The 16,109-nt window shown below is 35.8% G+C and overlaps 2 protein-coding genes, 1 long non-coding RNA gene and 1 pseudogene across 3 annotated transcripts; 2 read left to right on the top strand and 2 right to left on the bottom strand.

The window, feature by feature from the left end:
• Nucleotides 1-477: 477 nt before the first annotated feature.
• LOC120779458 lies at nt 478-4,333 on the top strand (annotated as a pseudogene).
• LOC120779459 lies at nt 2,213-2,917 on the top strand. Its single transcript, XM_040111722.1, has 2 exons — nt 2,213-2,455; nt 2,513-2,917. Exons 1-2 carry the CDS (start codon nt 2,230-2,232, stop codon nt 2,860-2,862), a joined length of 576 nt encoding a protein of 191 aa, XP_039967656.1. The 5' UTR covers nt 2,213-2,229; the 3' UTR covers nt 2,863-2,917.
• Nucleotides 4,334-4,432: 99 nt separating the features above from the next.
• LOC120779460 lies at nt 4,433-5,409 on the bottom strand. The gene is made up of 4 exons (XM_040111723.1): nt 5,287-5,409; nt 5,031-5,228; nt 4,813-4,944; nt 4,433-4,752 (listed from the first exon to the last, which is right to left on the bottom strand). The coding sequence occupies exons 1-4, from the start codon at nt 5,299-5,301 to the stop codon at nt 4,627-4,629; spliced, it is 471 nt and encodes a 156-aa protein (XP_039967657.1). The 5' UTR covers nt 5,302-5,409; the 3' UTR covers nt 4,433-4,626.
• Nucleotides 5,410-10,357: 4,948 nt separating this feature from the next.
• On the bottom strand, nt 10,358-16,109 carry LOC120779461. Its single transcript, XR_005705662.1, has 3 exons — nt 16,069-16,109; nt 15,885-15,993; nt 10,358-10,691 (listed from the first exon to the last, which is right to left on the bottom strand). It is a non-coding gene; the product is annotated as an uncharacterized LOC120779461 (long non-coding RNA).

Genomic DNA, 16,109 nt, shown 5'->3' with positions numbered 1-16,109 from the left:
TGGTTTATATTTAGTAGTATTTCGGATTTGCTGATACTAAATAAGTAAGCTTGTTCAATAATATTTGAATATCATTTGTTTGTTGAAATTCGGTGTCTTTTATCTTGTTATCACTTGTTTGTTATTGTGGAGATGCGGCGGTACTTATCGCAGTGGATTATTCCATTGACAGATGTTTGTTGTTTACATGTTGAGTATATATTTCTTGATAATGCATGTTTGCTTGTTATTGATGATGTTTAGTGGAAACTTTGTTTACGCGCCTTGTGACGAGGTCATTAACTCGCGCCAGACGTTTCTTCTTTTCGCAATTAATAATCTGTAGTGCGTTTCTGTAACTTTTCGTCATGATATCAAAAGAAATATCACTTTTGCGTAACGAAAGGTCTATAACGAACAATTGTTTTGAAGTGTTTCTGTAACTCAGAAAAATCACCTTTCGTTATGGTTGTGGTGAGTCGTTATCGATGTTATCGAAAATGAGCTAATACTAAAATGAATGCATAAACATCTGTCAATGTACACGAATATATGTATTTGTTTTGTTTACTGCAAACAAGTTTTGTTTACTCTTATTTTTTTATTCGTAGGTACAAATAATATTTTATATACTATATATATATTTTGAATGTATAAATTTATTATCAATGTTATAATTTCTTAGTGAATCAAATTATGATAGCTGCTGCATTATTTGCCTTATTGGAGGACCAACGGAATATGTTACGCGTTCATCGGCGACATCTGAGGGATACAACTGACCCATTTCATTTGCCGGAAGCTCGCTTAGAAGAGCTTTTAAGTTTTAAAAAAGATCTCGCAATAGCCTTGTTACAAGAGCTAAGTCAGCCTCATATGAAAAGTGGCGAAAGGCGTACGTTTGTCCCAAAATCATTAAGAATGACGGGTCTGCTTTAGTATACGATCCCACGATTTCAGGGTTAAAAGTGGTATGGTTGGATAGGGCTGATGCTCCAAATTAAGAAAATATATAATTGTTGCCGCCGCAAACTTATAGTTTTCGAGATATTTGCATTTAAAGTTGAAAATTTTGCAAATTTTATCTTGCAATTTCTCGATTGCTAGTAATTATTTTTTGTCATATTATGCACTTTTTATGCACTTACACCTCAATACATTGTTTCTACGGCCGAAGGCCGCCAACGCGAATAGGAGTTTTACTTAAAAAAAACCTGATACACCCCGGTGTTGGATCGGCCAGGGTTATTTTTTTGAAGCGCGGCCGAAGACCGCCAATGCAGAAAGAAGTGGGTCGCGAATGGACTAATGTTTACCCTGGTGTTGGATTGGCCAGGGTTTTTTAAGCGTGGCCGAAGGCTGCTAATGCACAAAGGTAATCTAAAAGTTATGTTAAATAGGGTATATCTCCCTCTTTATACTACATTTTCTATAACGGATATTGTTACAACTAAACAAGATACCGTTCTTTTTGTTGTCCGTTTTGTCATTATCTTCACAGTTATCAATTCCGCGTTTCCCATTTTTAAACTACATTTTCTATAACGGTATTGTTACAACTAAACAAGGTACCGTTCCTTTTTTCCCGTTTTGAAATAAGTTTCATATTTATTTCATTAGAATTCCGCGATTGGTTGCAGCCATATATTCAGGATACAAATTCAAAGAGCATAAAATTTAAAATATATATAAATACATATATAATTATTAAAAGTTGAATTTTAAAAAATTAGTGCAAATTCATCAGGTAAGTAACATAAGTTTTAAACTGAAAAAAATATAACTTAAGGTATTTAAATAGATTGTGTCGGAGCGTCAACGAGCCGAGGTGGCATAAAGCGAGTGCGTGCAAATTCATCAGGTAAGTAATATAAGTTTTAAACTGAAAAAAATATAACTTAAGGTATTTAAATAGATTGTGTCGGAGCGTCAACGAGCCGAGGTGGCATAAAGCGAACCAATGTGCTTAAAGCGGCGGAAGTGAAGTCAATGTGGAATATTGTAAAAATATTCCAAACATTTGACACAAAAGAGAAATGTATTTCCTTTGCCGAAGAACAAGGTTTGATTTTAAAAGCTAAAATTTGCCGTACGCATAAAATGCCAATGACGCTGTCGTTAAAAAAAAGTAGCAGTGTTGGGGTGTTCCGATGCCGGAAAGGGGGTTGTCGGAACCGAAGTGCGTTGGCAAAGTCGAGCGATACCTGGTTCGAAAACGTCAAAATTCCACTTCCGCAGGTATTTTATCTAATGTATGCGTATGCATCTCATTGGTCACATGCGGAAGTGAGGGAAAACAGTTTTATCAGGGAACCAGTTTTATCTAGCGCTACAATATGTGACTGGTATAATTACTGCCGCGAAGCTGTAGTATTATACCAGGTTGACCATCAGGTAGCGGTAGGTAAAATTGGTGGCCCTGGTAAAACTGTTCAAATAGACGAAAGCAAATTTGGGAAGAGAAAATACAACAAAGGTAATAATAAAAATATAATTTTTTTTTATGTAATTAATATATCTTTTCTTATTTTAGGGCGGAGAGTCGAGGGCCTCTGGGTTCTTGGGATGGTTGATGATGGGAGTGACGACCTTAGGCTGGAGGTATGTCCCGGCAATGTCAGGTCTGCTGAGGTGCTCATACCTTTGATAGAGAAGCACGTGGCAAAAGGCAGTATTATATGTACTGATTGCTGGAGGGCATACGACTATCTAGCCAGTCACGGGTATGAGCACCGACGCGTTAATCACAGCGACCCCGATAATCCGTTCGTTGCCGAGGAGGACGGGACGCATACTCAACGCATCGAGTCCCAGTGGCGAGTAATTAAACGTTTTTTTTTATTAAGGACAATTACAATGATAGCGAAGATTTTTCTAATTTAATTAATGAATATACTTCGAGAAAAAATATTGCAAATAATCATCACGATCCTTTTGTAAAATTATTAGATGCAATTAAATATACATATAAGCCTTAAAACTTTTTTTATTACAATGGAAAATTTATTTCAGATGGTATTTGTCTCTTGGTTTGAATTTTTATATTCATTTTTATTCGTTTGATAAATGTGTAATTATGGCAACACTTATTATTTGTCAACAAGGAATACTTTTGTTTTTGTGCATGGAATAAATATTGTGTAAAATAGAAAATGCTTATTTTAAGAAAATAACTAAATAATTACTGGAAAAAAAATATGTAGAAACAATGTAGTGAAGTGTAAGTGCATAAAAAAGGCATAATATGAATTAAATAATTACTAGCAATCGAGAAATTGCAAGATAAAATTTGCAAAATTTTCAACTTTAAATGCAAATATCTCGGAAACTATAAGATTGCGGCGGCAACAATTATATATTTTCTTAATCTGGAGCATCAGCCCTATCCAACCATACCACTTTTAACCCTGAAATCGTGGGATCGTATGCTAAAGTTTCCCCAGAATGACTGCAGCACTTCATTACTATGCGACAGGATCATATTTGAGAGACCTTGGCCAAGATTTTGTGTGCTCATTAAGCAAGACCGTTGTGTGTCGTGCAGTAAAAGAAGTCACAAACATCATTGAAGGAAATTAATGTGTAAATATATTAAATTTCCAACATCTTTAGAGGAACAAAACAAAATAAATCAAACGTAAGAAAAGCACTATATGTGTAGGTAAATAAATATTGTGTATGTACATATATGTGTTCATATTTTTACAGATTTTTTTCATCTACGGGTTTTCCTGGGTGCATTGGTGCTATTGATTGCAGCCATGGTAAAATTAGAAAGCCGGCCGCTGATGTTGAATGCTGCTACCTAAACTTACTACTTTACTTTACTGGGCTACTTTTCCAAAAATGTGCAACTTATTTGTGACTACAATTTAAACATAGTGTCTGGGAACACGCGTTATGGTGGTAGTACCCATGATGCTATTATTTGGGAGAACAGCCAATGTAAAAAATTTTTGGAAAGGCAAAACGCCAGTGATGTAGATTCAAGTTCGCTTATTGGTGATTCAGGCTATCCACAGCAACAACGGTTGATGACACCATTTCGAAATCCACAGACGATTGGGCAAAATAATTACAAAGATTGCCACATTCGGGCTCGGAATTGTGTTGAAAGGCTTAATGGAGTTTTGAAAAAGGTATTTGGGTGCTTATCACATGAACGGGATGTATTGTTTAAACCAGCATATGCTGGATCAATAATAAATGCGTGTTTAACCTTGCACAATATCAAATTAAAAAGAATTTTACCAATTCCAGACATAAAAGTATCGTCAAATTTCACTATGGAAGTTGACAATTTGGAAGAGGATCGTGAAAATTGTTGTGTGCTAAATCAAGGCAGAAGATGTCGGGTTAATATAGTACGAAATTATTTTAACTAACTAATTATTTTAATTATAAAAAAATTACAAATTAATTAATATAAAAGGATTTCATTTCAACAAAAAAACAACAACTCATTTTAAATAATAATAATAAAAAAAAATAAAATATAATATAAAAAAAGCTTTGTTTATTATTTTTCGCATAATTGTTTAAGCGAAGCGGCCATGGATTGCACGGAGGCACGAATGTCCTTCGCCACGGACAGCAACTGGTCAAATTGCTCCTGTCGTTTGCGTTCCTGCTCAGCAAGAGTGGTTTTCACTTGTTCAAATGCACTGAAGAAAGTGGCAGTCTGTCACATTCTGTCTGGTGTGGGCGATGGCACTGTATTGGGTTTGGTTGATGGCAGTGCAGCATTTGAGGTTTTTTGATTCCATGATTCATCTAAATATGAAACTTTGTGATTAAAACTCAATAATTTTTTTTGTTATACGAAGATATTACCTCTTGAAACCCCGACTCCTTAGTAACGCCATCGCCATCAACAAGTGCAGTTGGGAAAAAGTCTAGCACTTGCAGGTCCATACCATCTAGCGGCGCTGGACCTTCAGAGGCAGGACGATTTCCAGTAGCGTTCTGGAAACGAATAATTGCGGCCTGCTGCTTCTTTACGCACAATTGTACATACATGCATATGTTTATATATAATATACTGAACGAACCTTTTTCCACTGCTCAACGGTTTTACATGCTCCTCCGCATGCATTTAATTCCGCTGTGAGAGTTGCCCATACAGCATTAGCAGCTTTGTCACTGTTTGGGCCACCAAATTGTCCGGTACCAACATTTCTATGTTTTTTCAATAAATCTAGAAATTTTTGTTTTTGTTGTTTGGTAACTTTTCCACTTCTTACTTTTTTCTGTAAATAATCTAAGCAATATAAACATAAACAAAACATCAAAATTTTTCCAGCTTACCTCGCTCATCTTCATTTTGGCGCAAAATATCACTGCAATTTTTTTTAATGATATGATAACGAAAGAAATAACGAAAATGCTTTTCACCAGACTTACAGAAACACTATACTTCGTTATACTAGTAAATTCGATATATCGTTCGTTTATGCATAACGAAAAGTTACAGAAACGCATTACTGAAGCGGTATTGCCAAAATAATTTGAAAATAAATACTTGAATTGTTTTTTTTTGTGAGTTGTGTGTATTTGTATACGCGAGGTAAGTTTAAAAGGCAATTAATAATAATTTATTTAGTTGAATATATATGTATATATAAAAATTTAGTGAAAATTAGTGTGTTTCCTTTGTTTGCTTCTCTGGGTGGTAATTCCTTCCTAGGCCGGCGTTCCGATTTCTGGTGTTGATGGTTCTTTTTACTTTTGTTTAATTTGTATTTAGTATATACTAAGTCGTTTTATATTTATTAAGTTTCGCGCCCGTTTTATTTTATTAGTAGAGTTAGAATTGCTTTGTTGTTTTTGTATTAATTTTTCTCAATTTCTTGTGCAAATTTTTATGCACTTCACTGCTCTGAATACTTTGTATGGCTTTCTTCCACTTTTGATGTATTCAGGTTTTTTTATTTTATAAATTCATTTTTCAATTTGAATACACTTCACTGCTTTAGTTGACTGCACTTTTAATTTTTACTTTGTGTTGTTGTTCTTTGTGTATATATACTTATACATATATGTATTTCCTTTTTGTAAAATTTTTTTTTCACTGTACTTAACCTTGGGCTTTTGTTTTCACTTAAATTTTTTTTATAAAATTATAATCTCTGTGACGTGAGAGATTTGCAAAAATGCGCACCGATCGTTCAGAGATAAATAGGTCCCCAACTCATCTCTCATTGGAAGTGAGAGAGGAATTGCTAAACGTCAAAACCTCCAGAACGTTGACAGTTGATCGAGTTCAGGAGATTTTGACGTTCAGCAATTGGAAACGAGCGATTGAAATCTTATCAAAAAATATGTAGACGGAGAGATTTGTTGCATCGTTCAAGACCACTTATAAAAAATGTAAAACAATGAAAATTAAATAAATTTGTGAAATTTAAGGGTATTTGATGAATTTTGTTTTTGTAGTTTGAAGCATTATAGCTTTATTTTCAATGGAAAATGATTAACAACTTTTAATGATTGAGAGCTGACAAGCTTAAATCCTTTAATTGGGTATTGAAAGGTCAAAAGTCAGTTGTTTTAAAATACTATAAAAAGATTTAAATAGTTTCTCCATATAATAAACAACCGCTATATAGTAATTCTTATTCATACTAAACGTTGGGTGTTTTAATTTAAATGCCCAAAAATCGTCTCACTGTTTTATATTTTTCCAAACTTTTATAAGAACAGTTCTTGGCAATTCATGCCATGCTAATTTAAGCAGCAAGGTGGCATCACGAATTGAATGTGCTTTCAAAATATTCTCAACCGGACCGTTTTCTTGTGCTACAATGTTCATGACAGTTTAGCCCGGTATCATAACTTGAGCAGACTTCCATGAGCTGGAAAGAAGCTGTCACGTTAGATGGTAAAAGCATGCTTCTATCATCTGACTATAACTTGTCTATAAGTTAATGTGCAGTACAGTTGTCAATCAGCAATAATGCCCTTGGTGGTAAATTATTTTCAACAGAAAATTGACAAACCTGAAAAATATGTTGGCACAACTAAAAATTTGAAGGGATTGAAAATATAAATTTACCAGCTTAATAAACGAATAATGGAACTAGCGGAAGAATAGCTCTGAATTCATCCAAGACTTTTGCGAGTTACCATATTCCAATAGGTTTTCAAACACTTTGAAACAACGGGGGTTTGCGGATTTACCAATTATCAATGTTTTTAACTTATGCCGTCTTTTCATTTGCCGCGACTAATGTTTTATCGGAAATTTTCATTTCATTGACTTTTGCCGCACATTATGGATAAACGGTGTTATTTCTGACTTGTTGCTTGAGAGGATTTCCCCAGAAATTTTTAAGTGGCGAATACCGTGTCCTTTATTGAAATTTGCTAGCCGTCCATCACTTACATGAAATTGTTTTCCAGGATTCAATTTGGCGAATTCGAGCTTGCCTTTAAAATTAAACCACTCATTGCACAATTGCGCGGTCTTTATCAAGAACGGGATATTCCGATTTACGTAAAGTTTCCTTGGTTGCAATTCCATATGTGTTTGCCATTGCTCCAAAATTTCATAACGTTTTTTTGTTTTTTTTTTTTTTTGAGATGGTCGCTTTAAATACATTGGAATCTAACGCCAATCATTTTCCATTAATGCCTTGATCGATTTTTTTAAAAATCTCTGCTTTTTGCTGCAAATTTAAACTGATTTGCAATTACTCTTTCTGCTTGTTCATAAATTGAATTATATATAGCACATTATATTTTTGACACAAAGACATTAATACTCTTGTAAACAATAAGTAAGGCAAAAAGTATATACAGTCCACTAAATGTCAAGTAGAATGGTAAGCAGCAGAATTGTAATATGAAGTTTGCTCATAAAAATGAAAAAAATCATTGCCTATCGAAGAAAAACTCATAAATTAGAATATACATAAATTTTACAAAACATAAATATTCCAAATATTAATACACCCAAGCAGCAACCGATAAGAAAATATCAAGTGTGCGTAAAGAATTGTAAAATATCAATGCGTTGGCATATGAAGCATGCAATAAAAATAAAATACATATTTACACATATGTACACTAAGCATACACATTTATATATATACATATTTAGTATATACCTAGTTAAGAGATTAGAATTAAGAAATGTATTGGCGAATCAGAGCTTAAAATAAATAGCTTAAGTGCAAGTCTTATAAGACTCTAAAAAGAAAAAGAGCATTACTTAGCAAAATAAAGGTAAATGTACGCCGGAATAGCAAAGACTATCCGCATTTTTAAAAGTACATATACATATATGTATATATATACATATATTTATTTCATATATGTATATATAGTATATATGTATAGCTTTTCGTAAAATCGTAATATCAACAAAAATCAACTGTAATAAAGCAAACTTTTAGAAAATTTGAAATTCATAACAAAATTATGGCTAAGAAAAGTCACGAAGCAGAAGAATACATTGCGAAGAATTACTACGAGCATGTAATGCAAACAATGGAAAATTCTATTCAGAATTTAAAAATTCAAAGTACTGCCGAAGGTCTTTCAGCAGTAAGCAGCAAGTGGCAAATAGGATCTATGCCACAAGCTAATCAGGTCGATACATCTAACCCTACTTCTAGCATTGAAAGAAAATATCAACGTCGAACAAAAAAGCTAAAAAATACAATTGATGAAATTCAAGAAAATGCATTCGATTCTCTCCAGCAAATGAGAGAATTCAAAATCAAGCTTGAAATATAATTTGAAGACTGTAATGAGGAACAAATAGAGGAAGAATATAAAATTATCACCGCAAGAATAACGGAGAAATTAAACAAATATAATACAACACAAACAATGTGTTCGAATATAAAACTGCAGGGCATTGAAATTCCGATGTTTTATTTTGAAATGACATAATGGTCGTCATTCCGCGATCTTTTAAAAAGTTTAGTGCATGATTCGACGTACTTTACCGAAGTTGAAAAGGTGTTCCGATTGAAAACATCGTTAGGTGGAGAAGCTAGCAGATTAATTCAACATCTACCAGTAACAGAAACGAATTGTAAAGCCGCTTGGCAAATTCTCAAGGAAAGATATAAGAATAGAAGGCTACAATTTTCAGCACAAGTAGACAGACTACTTGATCAACCGACAGCAAATGGAGAAAGCGCAAGTGAAAACTAGACAAAGAAAGTCTACGTTTATACGAGCAAAACATAAAAAAATGATATCTTCCGTTTTCTCGAGCATCAATATCAAGCTCTAGACAAAACGAGACAGAAAACCAGCTAAATGGAATAATCAAATGCAGCCACAGCGAATACATACATTTTATACAGCTTCACAAAAAAATTGTGTATACTGCAAGACTCCTGGGCATCAAATTTATGAATGCAGAAAGATCACAAGATGGCACGATATGCTTGCACAGTTCCGGTCGTATATCGATATAGGCCGTTTGTATGTTCTTAAACACTAACCCAGCGATGCCTTGTCCTTCTACGTTGTTTTCAAATCTACCAACTGTTCCATCTCGATGTCATAGGAGAAATAGCAAAGTTTCTCTCATCACGCACAGTATCAAAGGCAGCGGTTTGATTATATGTATGTAGGTATAACCACCAAGTAGCTGCAAATGTAAAAAGTAATTTCATGATTTTATTAAGTACAGCCGTTTTTAGTAAACTTACTTCAATCATTTTTTCTCGATTATTCAATAGGTTCGTTGGCGTAAGCAGGAATTTCTTCGCCACACCATTCTCCATTAAAAAGTGATCCTCTAAGAGCGAGCGTAGTCTTGAAAAAATTTTGTTGTGCGATACCAATAATAGAAGTATTTAGTAAACGAAGAATGCCAAACAAAATTACTATTTATAAACCGGAAAACAAATTAAGGGTTGGGTTTATTTTAGTATCTCATTTTCACTGCTTATTCCTCTTAAATGCGTGCACGAATTTTTTTAAATTTATATAGCACGGATAGCCAATGAATTAAACTTTGGTTCAAATGTAAATTGTTAAATGTTAATTTGTTATTTAGATATAAGTAAGCAAAAACGCACATTTTCATGTTTGCTCAAACAATGGCTCTCTTCTTTTGAAGTTTTTGTTGCACTGGGGAATGTTTACTTTAGTATCCTATTTTGAAGAGGTTTTGCGCAAAGAGGTTTGAAGAGGTTTATTCAAAATTTTCGTTATATGGACGAAATATATTGCCCACTTTTCGGGGTCTTGTATAAATGGCTGGTTGGGTTATCTTGGTATTACCGATACATATACAATTTTTAATTTTCAGTGTTTTTATTATTTAAATAAAATGGATTTCCACTTTAATTCATTCAAATAATAAAAATACTAAATATAGAGTCACTCTATGCGTAAAAATACATACATTTTATAATAATTAGTGAAAATTGTATGGAAAAACTACGATTTTACACCATTTTCAGGAGGCTGCCCTAGAGCCCCCGTGGTCCTAGGGGAGGAAGGGTGCTATTATTCAAAAGCTCCATTCATTACCTTTCAAATGAGGGGAGTAGCAAGCCCCCAGCGCCCTCTCCCTTTGCGCAAAACCTCTTCAAAATGGGATACTAAAGTAAACATTCCCCGAAATTAATCACGAAACAATGACCGATCAAAATCAAACTTAGCACGGATTATATTCGCATGTAACGGAGCAATCTCCGAAGAAATTAATGTACTCATTTACGAGTCCTTCTCGGCTAGTTAATCTGCAATAAAAAATGTTTTAGTTAAAATATGGGTAAATTTAAAAGACTTAAAACATTTATCAAATAATTCGTTTTTCGCTGCTTCTGTTTTAATTCATCTTCTTGAAAAATTGTGTTTCGCCTTTTCTCTTTTAACATAGTAATTTTTCGATAGGCTTGATAGTCGATAGTTTTTCTCTCTCTTACTTGTGCTTTCTCCCATTCTAATAGCCCTGACAGACGAGCAAAATTAATTCGCTTTAAGCAACGCTAATGCGCATTGAAATTTTATGGTGACAGACGGCAGACTTGCGCATTTAGACAGCTGAGAGTGAAATTTGTTTATTTATTAAAAAAAAAAGTGAAAAACAAATGAATAAAATAAATTATTAATATAAATTTTGGTATTTTTGGAAAATCGATATAAGTTTAACGAAAAAAATCGTTTATTATTAACTACGTTAAAAGATAATAGAGTGAAATTAATAGCAATAATTGATTGTTATGCGGAAAAAGTGTGCGAAAAGTTAAGAATATTGGAAAAATGGATAGCAAACTGTGCGTTGTTTATTTTCTGTTATCTAAAAATATAAAAATTTGTTTTTGTTAATATACTTGCACATAATTTAATTAGCAATATAAAAAGTGTTTACCTCTGAAGCTGTAAACACAAACAAGGCGGCAGATTTCAAGCGACATCTGTCAAACAATAGCAGAAACTAGCCATTTTTGAGCAATGTTGCCTACTCAAATTTAGTAAATTCAGCTAAATGCACGGAATTCTTGTGCATTACAAACGTGCATTAACATGGGTCAAATGCGCAAGTAAATATAAATTAAGCCCGCTAATGAATATTAGCGCTGTCGTCTGTCAGGGCTATAAGCAACGCTAATGCGCATTGAAATTTTATGGTGACAGGCGGCAGACTTATACATTTAGGCAGCTGATAGTAAAATTTGTTTATTTATTAAAAAAAAAAGTTAAATAAAAACGAGCAAAATAAATTATTAATAGAAATTTTGGTATTTTTGGAAAATCAATATAAATTTAACGAAAAAATTCGTTTATTATTAACTACGTTAAAAGATAATAGAGCGAAATTAAAAGCAATAATTGATTGTAATGTGAAAAAACTGTGCGAAAAAGTTAAGAATATTGGAAAAATGGATAGCAAACTATGAGTTGTGTAAGCGAAAGCAACCGTCAGCGAGTGAACAACGTAGAAAAGCCAGTACGCAGTGTTTGAGAACGTTTTATAAAAAATGCATAAACTGTCATATTTTCATATATTTTAATAAAGTTCTATATTTTAATTGTTTGATTGTCAACTATAACGAGTATACGCGAGTACGGTGTTCTCACAGTTCAGAAGTGGGATGATAAACCTACACGCCTACCTATATATGTACGTACATGTGCGTTGGTGAAGGGCTACAGGCACCTGCAGATATACATATATAAACGATACATAAAAACGATACGATGGCGAAAATTAGTGATTTGAAGGTGGAACAACTAAAGAGGTTGCTACGGGAAAGGCAATTAGCGACGACTGGCACGCGAGATCAGTTGTTGCAACGTCATAGCGCATATGAGGAGTCCGACGAGGTGGACATCCAAGAAATCAACTTTACGGAGGAGTCATCCGAGATATCAACGGTGGCACAACTGCAGCAGGAGATGAAGCAGTTACGCGAAATAATGGTACCGCTACTACAAGCACAAAATAACGGCACTGGTATAGCCAGCACACAAGAGGTACAAACGGTACAAAACGCAGCTTGCAACGATTGTGCAGTCGCAGTCAACGGCGGCGCAGGCGTTCAAAGTCACGCCACTGACGCTATTTCAACGAACGACGACAGCACGGTAGCAACTAACAACAACGTTACAACATGCATTCAAAGCAACGGAATAATTTCTGCGAACGGGAATATGCGACACACGTCAGTAAAAGAAATTGCAAATACCCTGCCAACGAATAACGCAAGCCTTACGGTAGAGCAATTTACTGACAGAGTCGATCGAGTAGTTGAAGCATATAGATGGGACGAGAAATTTTTATTGTTTGGCTATTTATACACGACTAAGAGGAGTTGCACGTATGTGGTTGGATGCATCACCCACATTACACAACTTGGAAAAATTTTGCTAATGCGCTACGACACGAATTTGGTTCAGACCGAGACGAGGCGGAAACTCATTTCGTGATGGCCAATGCAACGTGGAAGCCAAAATAAATCATAAAAGAATATTGTTTTCGAGTGGCGGCACTGGGTATACGTTACAAACTGAGTGAGGCAGCCATTATACGCTATGCAAGAGCTGGATTAAAGCATAGAGAACTCCAACAAAGCATTTCAGCAATGAAGTTTACAACAATGAAACAGATGAGAGACGCCATCGAGGATTATTTCAGGTATATCATCGACACCGGCAGCCAATGCAGCATCATTCGTAGGTCAGTAGCCAAACGCATCGACGATAAAGCCGTCAAATGCTGCTTACAAGTAAAAGGCATTTGCGGAGGGTGCGTAGGTTCACGGAGGCTATTCCATAGACATTACCATCGACGGAATCAACATCGGGACGCAAGCCTATATCGCTGATGACGAGTTACTAGAACAAGACGTTTTAATAGGTCAAGATGTTATCATCAATGCAAACATTACACTGAAAGTTGAAAATGGTCGCACAATATTCGGAAACTTCCAAACTAATGTCCAATTTCAGCAATGAAGCAGAACGAAATAAGATGCAAAGTCTTCTGGCAAGCTATGCCGATGTTTTCTCCAGTGGGCTGAAAGATATTGGCAAAACTGATGCAGTTCGAGCTAGCATCGAACTTGAGAGCAATCGCACCATATTTCAAGCGCCAAAGCATCCCAAAACCGAAGCGTGATATCGTCAACAAGTTGATTGAAGAATTACTTGAGCGTGATATCACGAAATCGATATCCGAATACGCAAGTCCCGTGGTCTTAGTCAAGAAGCAGAATGGAAGTGATCGGTTATGTATCGATTACCGACGAATTAATAAGATGACAAAGAAAGAAAATTTTCCAGTCCCGAATATTGAAGAACGGTTACATGAACCAAAACGTTTCCGATACTTTTCGTCACTCGATTTGAATAGTGGCTACTATCAGATCGAAATGGCACCCGATAGTCCGAAATACACTGCTTTTATCACAACGGACGGCCTATATGAGTTCAAACGCATGCCGTTTGGTATAAAGAATGCACCAGCTGCGTTTAATAGACTCATGGCAGAAATCCAAATACGAGGGGAGACGGGCGACATGCTGCATTATATGTATGACATCCTAATTGGCAGCAATTCTTTCGACGAAATGTATACAAAGCTTTATCGTATTCTCCAAGTACTACGCACCTATGGACTCACATTGAACAAATGTGAGTTGTTCACGCAAACAATAACGTTTTTTGGACATCAGCTAACTCCTGAAGGCATCAGTCCGGGCAACGTCAAAACCAACGCTATCGTAAACTTTCCACAGCCGAGAAATGCCACTGAAGTATCCAATTTCTTACGTCTCAGTGGCTACTTCCGAAAATTCGTCGCTGGTTATTCCATTATTTCTGAGCCATTACGCAAATTGCTACGCAAAGACACCGCATTCGCATGAGGACAACAGCAAGAGTCAACATTCAACGAACTCAAAACCGCATTATCATCGAAACCAACCATGGTCAACTACCGCATCGAAGCCGAACACGAACTACATACAGACGAAAGCTCTATCGGCCTTGCAAGCGTTCTGTAGCAAGGTGAGAATGGAAAACTATACCCGATCTCATACTTTAGTCGCTCAACTACAGACAACGAAAAACGTTTCCATAGCTTTGAACTCGAAGCATTAGCGATTGTGGAATAATTGGAAAGATTCAAATACTACGTATACGGAAAGAAGATCAAAGTTATCACCGATTGCAACGCTTTACGAACAACGATGGAGAAACGAGAGCTCATACCACGCATGGTGGTTGACAATCCAAGAATTCGACATTGAAATTCAACATCGACCAGGAGCTCGTATGGCCCATGTCGATGCATTCGTAAGGTGCACGGACGAAGAGGCACACGAAGTATATACCGCTGATCTCAAAATCTCCAAGATAATTATCGACAATGCAGATTGGTTGTTTAGTGTTCAGCTACAAGACGAGACAATAAGAAACAGCGTTATGGAAATACAGAATGAGGTGAAACCCGAATATCCCGACTACGTTGTTGAACTGGAACGCTTATATCGAAAATACGACAACAGACTACTATGGGTTGTTCCGAAGCAGTTAATGTTCCGAATACTCCACGAATGCCACGATAAGGCCGGTCATATGGGCGTTGACAAAACAATAAAACGAATTCTCAATCTCTTCTGGTTTCCTGGAATGCGCAATTACGTAAAGAGCTATATCAACTCATGTGTGGGTTGTGCTTTAAATAAAACTCCTGGTGGACGACGTGAGGGTCGTTATCACTACGACAACGTTAAACCAATACCGTTTACGACAGTACACATTGATCATTTGGGTCCGTTCCCAAAAAGTTCAAAACGCAACGAGCATGTATTGGTAATTGTAGATTCATTTACCAAACTCACAATCCTACGAGCAGTCAAGAGTACCGCAACAAACCATGTAATCGCGGTATTGCTAGAGATCACGAGCTATCTGAGAATGCCTGAACGTATCGGTCGGAAGGAGGAACGGCCTTCACTTCAAAAGCGTTCCAAAAGTTTTGCAATGAAAACATCGTCAAATATATTCTCAACGCTACGCGCTAACGGACACGCTGAACGAGCTAACCGCGTCGTCCTATTATTACCTTCTACTGATGACGTAAGACGACAGGACGACAAATTACGTCAAATACAATGGAGCATTAATACCATCCCGAATAAAACCACAGGTTGTACACCATTCCGGCTACTTTATGGGTACGTGCCACGAGACATCCTGCAGAATCAACTTATGCAGGCACTTCAAGACGATGATGATGACCTGATAAACGACACCGACCTACAACAACTAGAATCAACCGAAGACGTACAGCGAAGGTGATCTCGTATTGACTACAAACGAACCAATAAGTTCCGGTACATCACGTAAATTAGAACCACGATTCAGAGGACCGTTCATTATCACCAAAGTCCTGCCAAATTATCGTTATGTAATTGAAGACTTACCTCATGCCGAACGAACAGAACGTCAATACAAAGCCGTATTTGCATCAGATCATCTTAAAACTTGGTGCATGTTACCACGGTGTTCTTACAGTTGTATATTTTCTGCCATCTAAAAATATTCAAATTTGTTTTTGTTAATACACATAGCTGCACATAATTTAATTAGCAATATAAAACTGCTTACCTCTGATGCTGTATACGCAAAGGAGCCGGCAGACTTCAAAC

Source organism: Bactrocera tryoni, unplaced genomic scaffold (assembly GCF_016617805.1).
Source record: "Bactrocera tryoni isolate S06 unplaced genomic scaffold, CSIRO_BtryS06_freeze2 scaffold_11, whole genome shotgun sequence".
Classification (NCBI taxonomy): domain Eukaryota; kingdom Metazoa; phylum Arthropoda; class Insecta; order Diptera; family Tephritidae; genus Bactrocera; species Bactrocera tryoni.
The sequence above is the reverse complement of the archived record's forward strand: the minus strand, read 5'-3'. Positions and strand labels throughout refer to the sequence as shown.